General features: G+C 35.0%; 1 protein-coding gene across 1 annotated transcript in view; it reads right to left on the bottom strand.

Annotated features, from left to right (window-relative positions):
• Positions 1-21,875, bottom strand: part of Cog4 (conserved oligomeric Golgi complex subunit 4) — a 32,389-nt gene that overhangs the window by 8,083 nt on the left and 2,431 nt on the right. Inside the window, exons 2-8 of the mRNA XM_081757423.1 lie at positions 21,176-21,373; positions 15,808-15,985; positions 13,167-13,360; positions 11,215-11,371; positions 6,826-7,079; positions 4,132-4,379; positions 1,273-1,495 (exon numbers count right to left, since the gene is read on the bottom strand). Of these exons, the coding sequence (XP_081613549.1) occupies positions 1,273-1,495; positions 4,132-4,379; positions 6,826-7,079; positions 11,215-11,371; positions 13,167-13,360; positions 15,808-15,985; positions 21,176-21,373 (1,452 nt within the window). The remainder of the gene's footprint in view (positions 1-1,272; positions 1,496-4,131; positions 4,380-6,825; positions 7,080-11,214; positions 11,372-13,166; positions 13,361-15,807; positions 15,986-21,175; positions 21,374-21,875) is intronic.

Here is a 21,875-nt window from a genome sequence, read left to right as displayed (position 1 = left end):
CTGCGACGACTGCACGAATCGTCAGTTTCAAAGAAGAATCATGAGTTGAGTTCAACGGTAGTGCAAATGCATTGCTTTTAATGGAGGTAATACCTGAACTTTGTAAAGAGGAAGTGTCATTCTAACTGCATGTACACTTTGAACGATCTACAGCAGTACAGCAGTTAATAAACAAGTTATGACCATTTTTGCATTACTTTCAGTATGCTTCTCGTAAATATATTTGTGCATTCTTAATGTCAATCTTGCTTCACATTGTGAAAGTACGACAGAGTTCCAAATTATAGGGGTCCACAACTGAAACCTGAAGATCTCCTCCTTCAGTTTTTCAAGATTTATAAGGACATTTCTGGTCTTAATGTAGGATTTGGGCGGAAACAAAACAAACTTGGCGTTCAATCCTTATCAAAGAACAATTTCTCGCCATCTCTTATCGTTAACAGGAAGATATGCCACTTCCTATTTCAAAACAGGGATACACGCTGAGACGAAACCTCTTTTTGGGACGCTGAATCCATATTAGAAAGCCGTTTGCGCTGTCTCTTTCCGGTTTTTTTTTTTCCTGATAACTGTCGACAGATAGACACACAGATTCTTTATATAAAACTTCCCATACTTTTACACAGCATACTTTGGAGGCTAAAATTTAATTATTATTATTATTATTATTATTATTATTATTGGCGCATTTTATGCAATATTTACCAATAACACCGTATAGCTCGTTATTTTTTATGATGAAAGAACAATGTTTTTTTCACTCAACAGTTACTAAAGTCAAAAAATTATGTATAACGATTTAAAGAACTTAACTTACGCATTCATTACAAATATTCACTTGGACTGATTTTGGTACACGTTCATTATTTAGTAATTGCCGAAGTTTGCTCCATTTAAAAAAATGCCGCTGAGGAAAATACGAGTTCCTATTGAAAATTTCGGCAATTAATAAACAACAAGGCGTTCTACTGTTCAAGTGAACTATTATAAGTTGGTATTTTATAAGAAGAAGTATCTGTCATTTAGGTAAGGAGGTATACATATTTATCTCGTGCATGTACAATCTATTTTAATAATTTTAGTGCCTAACTTACACTTTTAATTAATACGCCTTTTTTAGTCCACTAACACTTAATTTTTGAACCTAAAATTCCACAGTCTGATGATTATCGTTGGGTAACGTTAGCAATCATTGGGAAATTGAAAAATCTCATATACTTTTAGAATATTAAAAACGAACATCAGTGAAAATGAGAAACCTCTAACACTTACCAAGAACATTAAACGAGCTTGCTCTGAATCAGAAGTTTGTAGCTTTCCTTGTTGAAATGATGACTGAAGAGCATTATATGCTTGTGTTAAATCAAGATATCCGGACGGATAACCTTGTCTTAACTGATGTCGAAGTACAGTACAATAATCAGATTCCAGAAGACCACAGGCATTGTTTATCACAGCACATACGCCATCTATACTAGAACTGGAACATGCTCGCCTGAAATGAAAATGTACGCTCTGACCAAATATGTTTAGCTGATCATAAAACAATACGTTAACTATAACTAACTAGAAACTAACAATTAATAACGTCTCACGCTCTAATAAGCTTTGGGTTTGTAGCAGCAACTGAGAAAATTTTTTACTTTTTCTTTTTTCGTATAAGCATACAATAGCATTTTCGGAACAGAATTTTAGTTGTTTCTAATTTTAAAACAATGTGCAACAATGAAGAAAAAATACTGACCTCTACTCCAGATTTTGGGAAGTTTACTTAATACACTCAAATGCAAATTCAAATGAAATTACGACGACTTTCTATAGCCTTACCATATTTTTAGTTTCTAAACTACAATGAAAGCACAATTAATATTTCCTAGCCTGAATTTATGTTCTGCGAAGCAGTATTGAAAGAACAGATGTTAATTTATATATTCATATATTACCTATATACTTCCATAAAATCGTAACTTATGTAAAAATTTAGGATGGCGCATGAAAAACCGATCACTTCGAGCATATTTATATATAAATAAAAATAGTGTAACGATGTTTGACGTCTAACTTCTTCTAAATCGCTAATTTCAATTATTTTCTGTACATGAGTGGACTCTGCCCTAACTCTTATTACATTTTTGGCATGGAGGGTCAGAGGGCAGGTAGGGGCGATATGTAAAAATAAAGGAAAAAGACCGATATTATTCTTCAGTCCATAGATCTCAGGATCATTGAAATGAATAGTGACACTCTGATCACACCTTCACCTCTCACCCGTTCTCTTCCCCATGCCGATAGGGTTGAACTTGGACTTAAAGGGCATCGGCAGGGTCACTATTCATCTCAGCAACTACAAAAACTATGAATTTGACATTAATATTGATCGTTTTCGTTTATTTTTACATGTCACCGTCACCTCTTTTCACTCCCCCATGCCACCACCACACGGAAAATATTATAAAAACTTAAGTTAGGTCAGGGCCCACTCATGTACCAAAAATCATCAAAATATGTGCAGCGATCTAAGAGGAATTAGCCCTTAAATATAGTTATTCTCATTTTTTTATTTATATAGATATGCGTATTAATACTACAACTAAATATGAAATTCAGCACTTAGATAAGAGACAATTTTTCCTACAATAACGAAACTTGAGAAGGGGAAATGGGAGTTAAAATGACTTCTGTTGGATGTGTCGGAGTAATACAGAAAAATCGAATCGCTTGATCAGCGGGTACTAGAGCCCTAATCTCCCGTTTGGAAGACACATGCTTTGCCAATCGAGCTGCCAGCAACATAATCAGTTTTCTGTGTTTTTGATACCTTTATAAAAAACTGTTTGCATTAGATGGAAGTATTATACTTTTAAGAATATACTGCTGCTGTTAAGTTAACATAATTTGAATTACAGACTGTCGAAAATATTTAAAAGACCCCTTCCCATTTACGCATATCAACTTCAAAAAAAAAGCGAATATATATATATATTTACTAGCAGCAGCAGCTGAATGTCGTGAAATTACCCCATTTCTTCCTTTAGACGCGGAGTTTTCGAAAATGCCACAACATGTGTTCGATCATTTTTAATGAAGATTTTATACACGAATTTCACACCTTCAACTTAAGCAAATCCTCACACTGGGCATTTTCTGAATGAAGATTCGGAAATTTTAATATGTAGACACCCCCCCCCCCTTTCCTCCCTTTAGGAGCGGAATTTTCGAAAACGCTTGAACATTATGCTTTTTAAATTGTTATCTTTATTTTTTAATAAGAATTTATATACCTTATTTCAAACATCCGACCTAAGCGAATCTTCACACTGCGGGCATTTATTAAATAAAGGAACTTTAATCCTCTAGAAACTGCCTCCATTTTCCTTTTTAACAGGAATTTTCGAAAACGCTTCAACATAGGTTCAATTATTTTCAATGAGAAATTTATACGCATAGTTCCACCTTCCTAACTTCAGGAAGATACTCTTTAAAAAAAAAAAATAAAAAGTAAGAAACTAGAAAAACTGAATACGAATTTTAAAAATGTTTCTTTTGTCCCTTACTTTCAGGACAAAACGAAATTTCTGTTCAAATTTCAAGTTTTTAATATAGTAGTATAGCAAGGGCATTAATGAGTGAGTCACTTTTACAAATCTTACATAATGGCATAGATCTGACATGCTTTCGCATACCGAGACTAGATGAACGGCGAGCAACAGATTAAGGAGAGTACCGAACACAATTCCTATTGGAAATCAAACCTGGGTCTCCCATACCAAAAGACTACTGACTGACCATTTGGCCACAAGGAGGTGTAAAGTATACTTCGTAAAAGGATGAAGGAAAACATTCAAAATATTTGAAGAAATAAAGAAAATATCTCTAGTTACGACGGGAGGAATAAACTGCTCTTCAATAAGAGTCAGAAGACATTACGTGGAAAATATTATTAATATTATTATTATTATTATTATTATTATTATTATTATTACAGATCCTGGAATAGTTGCATATAGCTCCATTATTGAAATTAATAACAAACCTAAATAAGAACTATGCTATCCTAATGGCTAAAATTACGTAGCTGACACTATCTTCTTTAATTGTGCTTCAATTACTGTTAATACAATATTAACTTACCGAACACATTTCCTCACAATAAAGAAAACATCGTCCACCATACTTGATGTTGTTGAACCCTCATCTAACGTGTCCAGATCAACAGCCTTCTTTACGCTTTCTTCCATGAAATACTGCTCAAGCAGCAAATAACTTCCAAGGAGTTCCTGCATTTTATGACATAACTCACTCTCCGCTAACAGTACATCAAGTTCTGATAGCTTTTTCTTCCGAGTCTCTAGGTCTTGAATACCAACTTCTAAGTCATTCTGTAAGATAATTTGTTTTCCGCAATAAGATTATTTTTCTTGTTCACAACTTAACACTTAAAAGAGAAAATCACATGCAATAAAGACGAAAGGACTCGCAGTAGGCACCTGGTGAAGTCGTTCAATCGTAGGTAATGTAGATTTGGCGGTGGAATTCCTGAGTTTTCTTAGAATACTTCCAGTTAGTTTATTTGTAATACTTTCACTCAATACGAAATCATCATAGACCTTATTTTATAGTTTTTTTTCCTAGCCTAACCGTTCAACTACAGCTTTCTACGAAACAGATACACGGAATGTTGGAAATGGTTTATAAGTGCCAGTCGTGCAGTTTAAAAAATATCTCATTTTCGTGAAATTGTTCTCTAGTTTCCCTTTTTTGATTATCTTCAGTTTTTGAAGACAATACTCACCTTTATGCATATTTCGCAACAATGTGTTATGCAACTTTCGATCATTTGCTTCCACTGGTTAATTTTGTACGAAGGGAAAGGAAGAGATAGATTGGATGGAAATTAGAGAATGCGGAATAACTAACTTTTATATTCAACTTTTCAATTAGGAAGTTTTCCACCATTCACGTTAATCTGCTTACTCGCCACTCCTGTAACTTTTGTTGATATTAATGTTGCCAGCTCTAAAAATAAGCTGGTTCAATTTCAGGACATATAAAACTAAATACGATAAAGATTAAAATTTCAAGATGTTATGTTACACTATGTTTTATTGAAGTTATCGGTGTTCAAATCCTAGGCAATTTGTTTAAAATGAAAACTAATTAGTAAGTATTTCTTTCTATTTATGTTTCAAAATTGTGCAAAAATTTTCACTGTGTTGACTTTGTGTTCTTCTTTGACAAACCGGGAACTGTATTTTCACTTATTTTGAGATCTCTTATACTTCCTTAATTATAATGTTTACATTCATTTTGTTATCTCTATATATTTGTTTTGATATTTTTTTTTTCTCCGTAAAATAACTTTTGAATTCAGATAATGACTTTTTCAGATTGTATTTGGCAACTGTATTATTTAGTTTGTGTGATAATTAGAAATGATATTATTGTTTCAGTGCAGTAACTGTATCATTTTTTAAAAAAAAATTCTTATTTGTAATATACAGTTTTATTTCTTTATTGAGATATCGTTCAAAAATTGTTAATTTATATATGCTTTCGTGATCAAGGTTTCTGCACATAATGATTTTTATTATTATTTTTTTTCACATAATGAATTTTATTAAAAACAATGTGCTGACCTGTTGTAGAAACACAAGAAACTCGCTGCCTGTAACAAATCTTGAAAGTAGGTCTACACAAAATCCGACTAACTGTCGGCTACAAAATATCAAATTTCAGCAGACTTCCAAGAACAGTGGTTACAGTTAGACGTGACATTTGGTACTTTATATCAAGGGAAGACAAACTTCTCTTCAGCTGTTATAGGTGTTTTCTCTACTATGAGAATGAACGTCTATAATTAATCATTCGAAGGGCATTTCAAGACAGCAAAATAAGATGTCCAATCTCGGAATTCCTTAAAGGTTAGAGATATGAAATTTGGTGTTCGAACTTTTCATCTAAAAAAATCAAACACGTGTTTCAGCGTTTTTGGATGTTTGACCTAGAATGGAAGAAAAGGGGTGGGGTGCTTCCATAAGATGCTCATACGAGAGTTTTGAATTTTGTGCAAGAGAGTTTTGTAGGAAAGATGCAGAAAGAACGCAAAATATAGCTAACCACATGAGGGCAGTTGCTATAGTGCTGCCAAAGTGTCTTGATCCGTGGCAAAAATGCAGACTAAAGCTCTCACCCACGCGTTGAGACAATAAGGGTTCAGCTGTTGCTGAGCAAGAGAGAGCCTTGCAATGGAATTCCTTCAGCCGATAGCAACGCTTGGAACGGAAGACTAGGTGTCAAGTCAATGTGGTATAACTGTAGTTGATTAAGAAAAATATCTGCAAGTAAAGGAAGGAATAGAGTTACTCATCGCTACTCTTCCCTGTTGTTTGTAAATTTTATCATCGAACATGAGGTAGCTACTGAGTCAACTTTCAGCTTAAAGAGAGGACGTCTTGCTTCTTGGTACAATAACAAATAGTTTAGATTTTATTTCCCCCAGAAGACAGCTAAAGCAAAGGACACCATTCTTCAGACTTATGAGTGTAATTACAGCTCTAGAAGAAACTACTTAACATAATACAAAAAAAGTTTTGTGAACTTCGCCGTTTTCAACTATCTGCCAGAAATAATGACTCATCGTCGCCTTATTTCTTTCTTATACATATATATATATATATATATATATATATATATAAAGGGAGAAATAAAGAAATAAGGCGGCGATGATATATAATGCTATAGTTTGTGCATTTGTAATTATATTCATTCTACCCGTAATTGCAAAGATTACTTCATCCATTAAAACACAAACACATACATACATACCGTTATTCTCCTCCGAATAAATCGAATATACAGTTCTGCTCGTGAATGCATTATAGTTAATTCTCCAAGGAGTAGATCCAAATCCTTTGGATCTAGTTTTTCAATTGGTTTGTATACACTACGCATGAATTCATTCACTTGCTGCACTTTTCTATCAAACTGACGATTGTTAGAGAATTCCACTATCACTCGCTTCGATTGACGGTCACACTCTTTCTGAAGATAAGCGACTACGGTCAGCATACGTCCAGGCCCTGAAAATATTTTTTAAAAAAATCAACTATTTCAATATAAGGAAAAAAAGAACTAAAACTAATATTTTTTTTTCTTTCACAGCACTTAAAAAGGTTAATGAAGAACATGGAAAATTTTGAGAAGAAACACTAATGAATTTTGCCATAAATTTAACTGGATATGAAAATTGAAATAATTCACCACATTATACAGGACGCATTTGATTCTGCAGTGCAGTACAATCATCTAATACTGTGAGCTATTACAACATAACTGATTGGGTCATTGTTAAAGGGGGACATGTGCAACTTAAATATAACGAAACACATTACCTTTTAACAATGGCTAATTCAATTATAATTTACCATTATGGTTTATCATACTGTAGTTATAAGCTGTTCTTTTTGTCTGATTTTTATAGTATTTGGAATTTTCCAGAAGACTGTACATACACTGTTGTGCCTACTAAATTTCAAAACTGGCAACACTACGATAATCGCTGGAGCCACTAAGCGGTTATTATATGTAGCTTTTAGTAAAGTGTGTTGTGCATTGTGTGAAGAATTCACGAATTTGTGTTCCGAATTTTTGAGTTACAGTGATTTTAGTGAACTGTGTTTTCTTTGTTCGCCATGGATAATAAAATTGAGCAGTGAGTAGCTATCAAATGTTGTGTAAGACTTCGCAAAACTACCAATGAGGCCGTGGACAAGATTCTCACAATTTACAACAACGATGCTCTTTCTCGAGCGAACATTTTTGTGTGGCATCGTCGTTTCCATGAGGACCAGGAGGCGGTCACGGACGACCTTAGATCTGACCGTTCGGTAACAGAACGAATTGACGAAAATGTTGAAAAAGTGCGGGAAAAAATGGCTGAAAATTCTTGTCAGTCCCTCAGGATAATTGCGAAGGACTTGAACATTGGTAAAAATATTGCTCGAATGATCGTGGAACAGGATCTACAGAGGAGGAAGATTGTTCCAGATTTGTACCCCGCAGTCTGACAGCAGAGCAGAAAGTAGACCGGGTGTCGTCGTGTCAGGAGTGAGTCAAAGTGACCGAAAATGACCCAAAATGAATCAAAAGAACTGTGACGAAGGAACTCAACATTGTCGGATAAGAGAATTTCCAGAAAGGAACCCAGAAACTATACAGCCATGCAATTGCTTGTATATAACAAGGAGGGTCATATACTGAACACCCGATCAGAGTAATTCTCTTCGGCATTATTTTGATAATGCAAGTCTTAAAATTTAGTAGACACACTGTGTAGCTTATTACACCTGAATCTTAGAACTTTTCCGCACAATAATTTGTATTTCTAAGCTGTTAATGTTAAACGGTTTGTCGGACAATAAACTTAAACTTATATAAATAGCATTGTTTTCGTTTCTTGGAAAATGCCTTTCTAAAATGTTTTCTGACTACTGTTGTATTTCAGAAATTCTGCAGATCTGAGTTCAATAAATTGGAAGATTAGGTAGCAGAGTAGAAAGATATCAATTGGAAGCAACTTGTCCAGTAAATACAGGGAATGGTACGTTTATTGCTCCTACATATTGTCGGCAAGTACTTTAAAGCTTTTGCACTTGTTATCCACAGCTTTCAAAATATCTAATCAAATAGCAGCTGAGGCAATTTACGAATTTATTGGGCTACGAATTTTTTTCCTTTCATCGAAAGAGTTTTTTTTTTCTTTCTTTCTTATTTTATGGAACATTTACACAAGATCAATATCTATTGTCTCTACCAGGAAGGTTTACCTAAATAAAGAATATACTCCAGCGTTGTTTGCAGTGATTAGCATACAGAATCTAGACAAATGTAATGATCATGTCCATGCTGCAAAATTAGAAACGGATGGTTTAATTATTACAGTATGTTCATATATAATTGAATTAGCTTTTAACTACACATATCGTTCGTAAGTAAATATAAATTTACTATTAGAACATTGAGAATACATGTGTCATCGTATGTAATAGTTTTTGATTCAAAATACAACATTCACTTCCTTTAATTTGGACGCTTTCTAATATGCGTTCAGCACAAGTCAACATAGACAGATTTTCTGTAATTGATAATTATATAATGCTGAATGCAAACAATGCAACATTCACATTTTTTATTTCACAGTATTGTTTGAAACTGACCACATATATAACAAGAAAATAATTATGTATTAACATTTCTACATTAATAAAAGAACACATTCACAAAACATTCATAAGGATGACAACACACAGATGTCAATTAGAAATGCCTTGAAGTACATAGATATAAAACAAAAATCAAGAGATCTCAACTTTCTAATGTTGTCATTATTTAAGAAAGGCGCAGTGTAGAGAATATTTCGAGAGAACTCAACAATTAGAAATTCTACATATTTTAAAAAGCCGCTGTGTTAAAGAAGTTTCAAGTTCCTTTCCTTCTGTGTTCAATTGGCCCTCACACCATGGGTTGAATGTGAATGGAGATAAGGCGAAGGTCAGTTGTTGGTGTAGGTATATACAACATACTACCTGATTGTGGAAGTTCAGTTACACCGTTAACTTGCGTAAGGACAGTGAACACGGGACCTCCACAGAGCATCGTAAGGGCAGTATACGCTGTACGAGTTCAAACTAGGGTCAAACGCCGCTGCAACGAGGCAGAAGATATGCCAGGCCTTTGGTGAGGGTGTCGTGACTACGTGGACAGTGCAGCGGTGGTTTAACAAGTTTAAGGACGGTGACGAAACACTCGAAGACGCACCAAAGTGACGGAAGACCAACCATGTACAAAATCTTCCGGAAGATCTTCAAGAAGCAATTGAGGCGAACAGTGGCCAGACATGTGAGGAACTACTACATTTCAGTGTGAGTGGAGAAACCATTCGGCAGCACCTCCATCAACTCGGTAAGCACTACAAGTTGGGTCGATGGCTCCCACATGATTTGACTCCGGGCCAGAAGGCAACGCGAGTAGACACATGTGTTTCTTTGCTGTTCTCCTCTGAGGAAGTGGGTCATGTACGAAGCTCCACGGCCCCGCCATCATTGGTTAGCATCCTATGAACAGCCGAAACCAGCCCTGCACCAGAAGGTCCTCCTGTATGTTTGGGGGACTGCTTACGGCATCGTGCATTGGGCACTGCTACCAGCTGGTCAGAGCATAAATGCAACTGTGTGCTGTCAGCAGTTGAGTCGTGTTTAAGAAAAACTCAAAACTCTAGAGCCAACACTTCTGAATCGCAAAGAGATCCTCCTGTTACAGGACAAAGCTAAGTCCCACGTGGTTAGGATGACCCGGGACACCATTCTATGCCTTGCATGGGAAACACTATGCATCCGCCATACTTCCCGAACATTGCACTGTCCGATTATAACCTGTTCCAGTCCTTGGACAATCACCTTAGAGGACGCCAATTCAAATCCCCAGCAGAGGTTCAAAATGTACTTGATACCTTCTTCGCTTCACGGCCCACCAAGTTCTACCACGATGGAATCCATGGCCTTCCTGCCAGAACGTTGGCACCAGGTCGTCGATGCTGTTGGCGACTATTTTTGATCTTCCAGGTACGTCTTAGGTGACATATCGATGTTCGGAGATGGTGGGTGAAAAAGCGACAGACTTTCTTGGTTACCTTCATACATAATTCAAAAACTCACAGAAATTATTCAAATTTACCATACTATTCTGGACTTATTGCGCAAAACGTTCCCCGGACGCGTTCTGTTGAAAAGTGGTGATGTAAACTAGCCGCCCAATCATGTGTCTCTCCATTCTGGATTATTTTCTATGGGGTTGTCTCAGGTCTATAAGAATAAGCCAAAACAATTCGTGAATTGAAAAAGAATACTGAACGCACAAGTGCGAAGTCTCCAAAATTGGACCTTCAGAATCCTTTCTATCGAAGGAGAGAACATTTGAACTAGATTATCTTCAAAACATGTCACTGACTACTTTTCAAAAGCAAAATAAGAAAAAAAAAATATATATATATATATCATTATTACTTCCAGTTTTCATTCTATTCCACGTTCTTATTTTGAACACTATGCTGTACACAAAATGAACCCTACGATATATTTCCAAAGATTATTACCTGATAATTGTGATGCTATGAACACAAAAACAAAAATTTGTATCAAGAGAATATTGCATACATACCGTAATAAGTTTCTACAAGTGGTTGATGGATTTCAATGACTCTCGCTATTCCTTCGAATAATAAAGTCAAGGTATCTGCGTAAATTACATTTGCTCTTTTATTTGTAGGACTTGTTTCTAAGGCAAGACGGAGATTTTTCTGAGCCGTATCTGCCAACTGAAAAAAAAAAAAAGACAATATCAAAAAGTATTGGCTTTTTATAATTTCCACAATACTATATAGGAAGAATCAAATATCTACCTTTCTCACAATGTTTTCTACTATGACTTTCTATAGCAAAATTAATAACTCTGTTCTGACTGAATATAACAACTTAGAGAACATACTGAAATGATTCAAGATTTTAAAATTTACTTAAATAGAAACACCGTTATATTTCTCTTGCGTAATGAGATTATCATTGGGAGAAGAGATTTCTGTACAATGAACTGTTTTTTTTTTTTAAAAAAAAAAAAAAGAAAACATCCGCTCAAAAGGAAGACATGATTCCTACAGTTTAGCCAAGAAAAATCAAGGACTCTTTTATAATTTTATTTTGCAGAGCTTTCACACTGTTTTTATCATCTTATACTTTAACACTAACATATAGAGCTGAAAATTTTGCAATCTTTAGCATTTTGAAAATAACAGGCCCTCATGCAACTAACGTTGGAAAAACGGACAACAGGTATAGCCTTCCCGTTGCTTTACAGTTTTATAGCAAACTTTGAAATTTTCAGATATGTCTTTAAAATTAAAAAACATAAGCGAATCTTTTCTACGAATTTCGGAAATGCATATACAAAACTCTTCGTCTGCTGGGAAAAAGTTCGTCAGCAAAGTATTTTAAAAAAATGCATTTTCGAACTACCTATTGCGATAAACCCCTTTGCTTCTCCAAATTTTATTATAGATTGTTTAAACACCGAACTTTCGCTATCAGCTGTCAACATTCTCAAAATTTAGGTTAAAAAAAAAAAAAAAAAAGAATTTCGTAGGAATAGTGTGTATCGAAATCAAATGCTTACATTCAAACAAAAACATCTTGCTGCTTTTATTATTATTATTATTATTATTATTATTATTATTATTATTACAGCTCTTTTGTGGCTATGTGAATAACGTAGGCATTTGGTGGGTTGCCTACGCTATTATAATTCGGTTCGATTCCCGGTGGGAGCTCATGTGGTTCGGATTCCTCATTAAGCTGCAGGTCCACGTCTCATACAGTTTTGCTACTGAAAGAAACGCTAAACTCAATTCAAATCAAAATTATTATTATTAATAATAATTAAGAATTTCGGCTCCGCATTGAACAAATACAGTGTCTCAAATTAATGATACACTCTTTAAAACAGAATATATCACTAATTAAAGCAGACAGGTTTATAATTTTTGTAATGATATGTACCTTAAGGACGTAAATGTTATTGACAATGAAGAGAGTACTACATTTAACAAAATGAGGCGCCACCTTCTTTTCATTTTGATGCACATTCCATGAAAAATGGAGAGGACGAAGAGGAAGTGCTATGGAGTACTCCACCCTTCCCTCTGATGTCTCTCTTTAAGGAACTGTCAAGAACACAGTAAACGACGAAAAAACACAGGAAGATTCCAGAAAGCAAATTGAGCAGGCCTATCGTTTACGAATGCATACATTAATTTAAGACACAATGTAAGTATAAAAGAAAATATGAAATGAAATCTTTGAGTTTTACGTCCCACGGTTATGCCGGTTAGGCTAAAGGAGACAGTGATGATGAGTAATGAATGAAGTGGTGGAATGAAGAAAGTGGGAGGAAACGGGAGAACCCCGAGAAAACCCACGAGCACGGTGTTTGTCCACCACAAAGTTCACTTGGTGGGGGCTGGGATCGAACCAGGGACCCCAAGCACCGAAGGTGAACGCTCTACCACTGAGCCAACGCGCCCCCAAATGTAAAAGAATTAATACAAATTTATACATTACCTTTGTACACAAGTATAAGGAAAATTTTCCGAGTCCTTCATCATGCATGCCTAGCAAAGGAAATATCTTAAAAAAACGTTCAACAGATGCAAGATCCTCAGAACAAACGGCATCATCAAACTTCTGTGTGACAACGGTTCGCAGCTGACTGGCTGCACTTTGAAGAAGAGAGAAAGAATTATCTACACTGTTACCTACAATAAAGAAACAAGAAAAGGCGTTTATTTTCTTCTTCAAAACGTATCATGTTTAAGTAAAGCACTAATAGCAATAAAATCGTAAAAACTTTGAAAGAAAAATTAATACACAAGAACATCAATATACAAACAAATGAGTTTTATTTCACTGTAAAACTACGGTAGACTTCTAAACTATGCACATTCAATACTAAAATCGGAAATAGTAAATCTATATAATTATTTCTCGTGATCTTTTCGTTTCTATTACTATGGCGATCAGTGCTGAAACCGGAAATTGTACTTTTTGCCACTTCCGGTTTGAATAGAGGAATAAAGGTCAAGATGAAACTCATTCTTGGCACGTTAAATCCATATCGAAAAGTCACTTCTCGCTATTTATATATTTTTTTTCAATATGGAGATCAACATTAACCAGAAACTGTAGTGGATTTGGATTTCTACTACTTCCGGTGTTAGCAGAAAGATAAAAGTTAACACAGAATTTATTCTTAGGACGCTGAATCGATTGCAGAAAACCGCTTTTCACTATCTACTATCGTTTCTGGTCTACTAGATAAACTTTTAAAAAAGAAATCGTCTATTTATACCACTTCCAGTTTGAAAAAATGAAATGAAATGCAATTTTTGAGCTTTACGTCCCACGGTTATGCCGGTTAGGCTAAAGGAGATGGTGATGATGAAAGATGAATGAAATGGTGGAATGAAGAACCCCGAGAAAACCCACGCATACGGTGTTTGTCCACCACAAAGTTCACTTAGCGGGAGCAGGGTTTGAACCCGGGACCCCAAACACCAGAGGTGAACGCTCTACCACTGAGCCACCGCGGCCCCCCACTTCCAGTTTGAATAGTGGGTTAAGGGAGAAGATGAAAGGGACGCTGAATCGATTCCAAAAATCCGCTTCTACCTCCTACCATTTTTGCTGTGATATCTGTCGGTAGACAAAAGGACGGACAGACTTTCTAACACTATTCGGAAGTCTAAAATGGAATCATTTTACTGAAAGAGCACACTCATGGTTAAGTGGTTAACGTACGCGTCCTTGGTGAAAGAGACCCTGGTTTGATTCCCGGTGGGAGCACATGTGGTTCGGATCCCACCTTAAGCTGAAGGTCTACGTCTCATATTGCCCATATTCACGTTTCAAAACTACTCCTTCAATGTTTCTAGTCGTATTTGTAACACACTTTTCGTTGTTATCGATAAAACAAAAAGCTCAAGTTCCTGTTTAATAATACATTACATTCTTTCTGAGATTCCACTTAATGAAAGTTAGTCGATCGACGTTGAACGCTAATCTGCACATGGAGTACGGTACTTATGGTGATAATAATAAAATAACCTTGTACACCAAGTTGGATGTTTATTTTGTAATAACCAGAATTTCCGTTCAATAGTATCTGGAACATTTATGTTTAGTATGTTCTACTACGTTATGAGACGTTAGTTTATAATAAAAAGCATATAAAATTATCCTATTGTTGTTGTTATACATTAATTAATTTGGTAAAATATAATTTTCAATGTTGCTATAATATAAGATAGATGTCAGATTCTTCACTGTAAGGAGTATGATCAATATAAATTTTATTTTTATTGTAGTCTTTAATAGAAATTGTAATTTAAAGCAATACGAATTTTCACTTAAATTATCTGTCACTATTAATTTTTAGAGATGAATTGTGACATCCAACTTAAGTATATAGCTTACCATGTGGATGTTCTAACAAACCACTACACTATTCATTCCTCATAGCTATATAGTTAGTATATGGCGCGTGGGACCCGGGCTCGATTCTGGTAGGTCATATTCCGATCCCACGACCAGCTGTAGATCCACATTTTATTTCTGAAATTATTCTATGCGTAATCTTTCAGTATGATAATTCAGTATATAACGTACTGAAAAATTAAACGTTCAGGTGCATTTCTCGACGAAAAATTGAAGTACAAACATGTTCAATTTTCGTCACAAAAATCATTTCTTATTATGGAAATTCTGCTCATATTATCTTGAGGAAGTTGAAAATAGATTGAAAGGGATATGCTATTCCTACTGACGCCCGCGCAATTGGAAGTAATTTTTATTATTTTGTGGGCCTATAATATGTTTTCTTTCAATCAACAGTGTTCGTTCATCTCTGATACTTCGTTAAATTGCATAAAATGATTTCCGCATTCTGAGAAAATTTAGACGGCTATTACATACATAATACAAGCACAATGAACACGAAATCTAAAATGAAGCTCCATTAAGCTCAAATTAACACAGTGAAATGGAACCAAGTTGAAATTAACTCGAGAATTCTGATCACATCATATCAGGGTTCGAGCTCTACTTCGGACTCCCATTCTCAAACTATACCTATTAATATAGCTCTCTTACTAATAGTAGAAAAGTTATTTTCCAACTACGAACAATATTCTCCTTTGAAACTTACCTTCAGCTACATCGTCAGCTGTTTGTTTCAGAATATGCTGATCCATTGAAAGAAATCTATGAACATGCGCAGCAGCCTTTTCAAAGTCCTCGTTTCGAAGAGCAGTTTGTACCCCTTCACTACACAGCTGCAAATCCAATAAATCATGGACCCTCTGTTGACATTCCGAAACTCGGCTCTGGAACAAAATTTATAGTTAATTTCAATGTATATTCTTAGTTTCAAGAGACACTGAGTTAGGTTGGGGTTAGGAATTAGTTTTCTGGGGTTTTGGCATCCATGGGCATGTTGGCCCGTCACGTGTGAAGCATGACGTCCCTCGGCAATCACACTGCCAGGGGAATTGGGGAAGAAGAAAGAAAACGGCCTGGGATCATTATGTGAGGTACCATCATAACATCTGCCTGGTCTGAAAAAGCTTTTACACTTTTCCGATCGAGTGTTCTGACCAGGAATCAAATGGAGATACTGGGAACACAAGAGACCCATATCCTTATTCCTCATAAGTGTCAGAACACAAAAAGTAGCCTTCTGCTAGATTATTTAACTTCTACAGATATATTCTTCTTGTTGGAATAGTAGTTTTCAGGTGAAAGTATAAGTCGAATACGTTTTGTTTTGAAATTAATCAACTCTTTATACTATTATGCAGTGAAGCTTTTCAAAAATTTTATAAGGCTGCTTGTACCAACAGGATGAGATGCATATAGCCCAACACGAATGACTTGATCACGGGTGAATTGGGATTATCTATATGATAAATATAGATAAAATTGAAAGTGACTATGTTTGTGACTTTTAAAATCTCTTGAATCACCCGAACAATCTCGATTAAATTTTCAACATACATGAAGTTTGTGCCTGGGAGTGTTTTTATTTATTCATTTTGACGGTAGAACTTAGGGAAGGGTAAGATATACAAAAATCAATATAAATATATATATATATATATATATAAATAAATGAAAGTGACTGTCTGTGACTTAATAAATCCAAATTCAGCCACGCAACTTGGGAGAGGGAGAGGGATAGGGATATATATATATATATATATATATATATATATATATATATATATATATATATATATATATGATTGAAAATGTCTAAATTAGTGTGGAATCCATAGCTTTCGGGGCAGCTGAGAATAGTGACACTTCCGATGCCGTTTAAATCCAAATTCAGCCACGCAACTTGGGGGAGATATATAAAAATGAATGAAAATGACCAATATTAACTCATAAAGGTTCTAATTATTTCATCTCGAGAAATTTTGGGAAATTTACCACATTGAGCCTATACTGTCCCAGAAGGAAAGATATAAATGAATTTCCGTAAAACATACATATTTTCGATTTTTTTTTAAATGTTGCAATAACGCATCACTAAACACATATCAATGAGATACCGGCAGAAGCTTCTTCTAAAGCTGCAAAATGAGTTACTAAAGAAATACCAGTGAAAAAGTTTCTGCTTTATTTTCACATTGCTAAAAAACACATATACGGTTTATGTATGTGACAACAGTAACAAACAACCTGCTAACAATGAAATACTAGTAATTACACACTGTATATTATACCAGAACCCTTAAAGGTTAATTTGAATCAATCGTTTCACCTGGTGTTCAAATGTCTATTGTTTGTGGAGTATGTCGAAGTATTTGTCCCTCGAGACTTTTTTTTTTTTTTTTTTCACATGCGCCATGCTTTCGCAATTTGATATTACAGACACCACTCCATTGTCGTTCCAACGACAAATCACAAAAGAGTCTTCACACGTTAGGAAGTCAAAAGAACTTCTCTTCTCTTTCCATAAACATTTGCAGGCTTCAGAGGGCTTCCTTCTATTCTGTCACTTCTGACTGTCTCGGTCAACCATATACCACGCTCTGTGAAGGCATCTACAACTTCAGTAGATAAGAAAAAGTTGTCTGCAAACATGTGATTACTGACGCTGTCTCGTGGCAACATGTCTGCAAATTTCATTAAGTATCCCTCAATCTAGACCGAAGTCCGCCTTATATTGGTTTGAGGGTCCCTTTGAACCCTGGTACACTTCAAAATAAATTAGATAGCCCAATCGAAGGTTCATGCACCATATCGTATATCCTACACGTATGGGTTTTCCCTTTATGAATTGCTTGAGGCTATTTCTTCCATAGTATGGCGCTACTTAGTGCACTCATATAAGCCTGGTGATGCGAAAACGCAACATTTAAATTTTTCCAGTGTTCACTGGTATGTGCTTAGTGATTCGAAAATGCAACATCGGTTTTGCTCACGCAAGAATTCTAACACGGAACAAATTTAGTACAGGTATTACTGTACAGTATTATATTTATGTATTTTCTCTTGAGTTAACAAACAAAATAAGCTTTTTGATAAATTAGGACGCGTAACTTACCCTTCATTTGCCATGAAGTGCTTATTTTTTTCATCCACAAAGAGACATTGTTTTAGTCAGATTCACAAGGTCAAAAAACTGTCCATCGGGGAGTTGATCATATCAACTACCAAAGACCGTCATTATTGCCAGCTACTCGAAACGCAAAATGCAGTATCAGATTATGAAATAACTAGATGTAGACCCAAAACCTGTGAAATGTTGCAACAACGCAACACTAAGCGTAAAGAGTTAATGTCGAATCCATAGTTTTCGGGATCGCTGAGATGAACGGTGATTGATACTTTCGATCCCGTTTAAATTCAAATTCAGCCCCGTAACTTCGGGGGAGGAGATATATAAAAATGATCAAAAATGACCAATATCAAAAATCTTTGAAATCTTTGAGTTTTACGTCCCGCTGTTATGCCGGTTAGGCTAAAGGAGACGGTGATGATGAGTAATGAATGAAATGGTGGAATGAAGAAAGTGGGAGAACCCCGAGAAAACCCACGCACACAGTGTTTGTCCACCACAAAGTTCACTTGGCAGAAGCTGGGATCGAACCCGAGACCCCAAGCACCAGAGGTGAACGCTCTACCACTGAGCCACCGTGTCCCCATGACCAATATCAATGTCGAATCCATAATTTTAATCACATTAACTCATACAGGGCTGGATTTCCATGTTTTGCGCCCATGGGCCCTAGCGAAATTGCCGCCCCTAACCACACCAATCGCATTGCTCTCCAAAACTTCCATTTTTTCGGCTCCATTTCTTAAAATATTACTTTACGTTTGCTACTAAATTATAATTGTTACTATTACTAATCATTACTATTACTAGTTATTACTGTTCTTATTTCTTATTACTCATTTTATGTAATACGTACATTTTAATTTCTATATCTGGACAATATTTGGAGTAGATTCATTAAAACTTAACCTGGCTTCTGTCTACATGGTGTAAAAGACGGCAAAATATAAAACAATCTTAAATGATGTAAAGAGTTATATTAATTGCACCTAAAAATTTATTACAAAATGACGTTTCTGAAACTTTTGTGTATCAAAACTGTTTACGTCTTGCTTTGACATCGGCAAAATCATTAATAACGTCATCAAAATCAAGTTTAACAGTCAAGTCATTTTCAATGGCAAAAACAGCTAGATGAACCAGTCTCTTCTGAGAAAAAGTAGATCTCAAATAGTTTTTGATTCTTGACAGTGTGGAAAATGATCTTTCCGCCGCACAGTTAGTTGCTGGTGTACATAAAAACACTTTAAGGCAAATACTTTTGTTAGGATATAAATCCTGAAAATTTTTCGACATGAGAAATCGGTTAAGTTGCGATAGTGACATTTCTTCAGCACTTCCCAATATCTCTTGGACTAAATATCCCTTTAAATGAAGGTCCTCAACAACAAACGAAGATTCCTCGATGTCAGCTATATATACGACCATTTTAAAAAATAGCTTTCGCTTATTTTATTGAGTCTGCTGAAATATGTATTTTCAATACTTTTGTCGTTTGTTAAATACTTTAAAAAAAATTACCGCCCTGGTCCCGGGCCCATATCTAAATCCGGCCCTGAACTTATATATACATTAACTGAATATGATCTTAACTGAATCCCAATGAACATAAATATGAAGATACAGAAATTGAAAAAAAAAAAAAAATAATACATTAGTGTAACCTATTTTAGAATTGGAATAAGATATATATATATACGTAAAAACTAATACTTGTTTTACTTTTAAAAATCCGCTTTTTATGAAAAAAAAAAAAACTCCGTTCCCCCCCCCAAAGCCAGCTTTTTTGCATTTTTAGTGGAGGCAATAGTACATTCCGCCTTTGTTTTCCCATTATAACATGAAAACAGATTTTACTGCATTCTGAGAAGCAAATCGCGAAAAGAAATCAAGAATAAAAGAACAGTCATTCGACAGGAAAGAAAAATGTCAATTTGAGGACGCAGAAGGTTTTCTAATTTCTAAGAAGTGTTTATAGAACTATCTTATTAGATCAAGTTCAAAGATAAAATGTTTTAGTAAAAAGTCTTATAATCTTAGCTACATTTGTTCTGAAAATTTATTATATATCGTAGAAAAAAATGCATTTAAAATTTATGAATAAACTAAAATTCACTGTAACTACACATAAAATTTAGTGAGACTGCTAAAATGTAAGAGATGAATGTTTAAAATGTTATATTTCATATTCTAAAACCCTTTTACACGACAAAACAGTAAAAAGAAAGAAGCAATTTTATGAATAATGGTATTAAACTAAGATCAGATCCCAAATAGGAGTTTATGGCTTTTGTCTTGTACATTGAACTCTCTGAAGGTAAAGATAAGATGTTTCCCGAACGCAAAACGAGATGTAAGCAAGGTTTTATACAAAAACAAGTATGGTTTTGTATCTGCTTCTTGGATTATGGTACTTTTTTCTTGCCTGCCAGACTGGATTTAGGCAACCAGTAAAACACACATATATCAAGAACTTCCAAGTATATGAAAAGATAATTAGATAACTAAAACCACAGCTAGGATGTGGGGGTTACATAACTTACACTTACTGGCAACAATTGCAATCTCAGTTTGAAAACCAATCAAAATAGCCAGCCCCGGACTGAAATAGGACTAATAAGTACTGGATTTTGTAAACACAAAGAATTCACAACAGGGAAACATAAGTGGTGCTTGAACAAGAAAGTTATAACAAGTAAAAGAAATCCGTTTTTTTACCAAAACAGTGGCTTTTTATGAGAAAAAGCTCGATCCCAAGAAAGTCATTTTTTTTTTTCACCTCTAGGTAGTCAAATTATTACTAATACAGTGTTGTTTGCATTGTATTATTAAATAAACACATAGACAGAAGTAGGCGCAGATGTGGTTTTAAATGAAGCTTGCCATGGAACTATTGCACTGCCCGGTACATACTAAAACAAAACTTTGTTTTTTTGAATTAACTTACCTTTGCAAGGTCAAGCTGTCGTACTTTGGCGCTAACGTTCTCTGCTAATTTTGCAGTGAAGGTGATCATTTCCGCCAGCTGCTGGGCATCTGAGTGGACAATTTGAAGATTTGGTAATGCTTTCGTAATGCTTCTGAGCTTTGCCTCTAAATGACATTGCCTTGCTAGAAGAGCTTCCAATCTGCCATTAACCTCATCCTGAAAATATCAAAAACATGTTAAAATTTCTAATTTTTTCATCAATACACATAAAAAAGTTAGGAAAATATTGCTATGAAGGAGTTATAGATAGAAGAAATATAAGACGACTTAGACTGTAAAAAAATTAAAGAATTCTGTAATTTTTTGAAAATTTTCACAGGATAAATATACAGGCAAAATAAGTTGCTTTCTTACTGAGTTAATATTAATGTGCTAAACAGAAAATGGAGACAAATTTACGGGAAAAAATTCTCTGACATCTGTCGGTTTTCCAGAATTTCTTTAAAATATCCCTGAAATGTATATGAATGGTTGCACAAAAAGAATTGCTTAGTGCCCAATAGGAAACTGCAGGACATCAAGAAAACGAAAGTGATCGCAGGCAACCGACAGTATTTTTCTGTCACTGTCATTTACCTTAGCTAGAAGTATATCGACTACCGTATATTAATAATTTACGGTAACTATGAGGAACAGTGGATCGAGTATTTCCAAAATT

This window comes from Thermobia domestica, chromosome 1 (genome assembly GCF_964235325.1).
Source record: "Thermobia domestica chromosome 1, izTheDome1.hap1.1, whole genome shotgun sequence".
NCBI classification, from domain to species: domain Eukaryota; kingdom Metazoa; phylum Arthropoda; class Insecta; order Zygentoma; family Lepismatidae; genus Thermobia; species Thermobia domestica.
The sequence above is the reverse complement of the archived record's forward strand: the minus strand, read 5'-3'. Positions and strand labels throughout refer to the sequence as shown.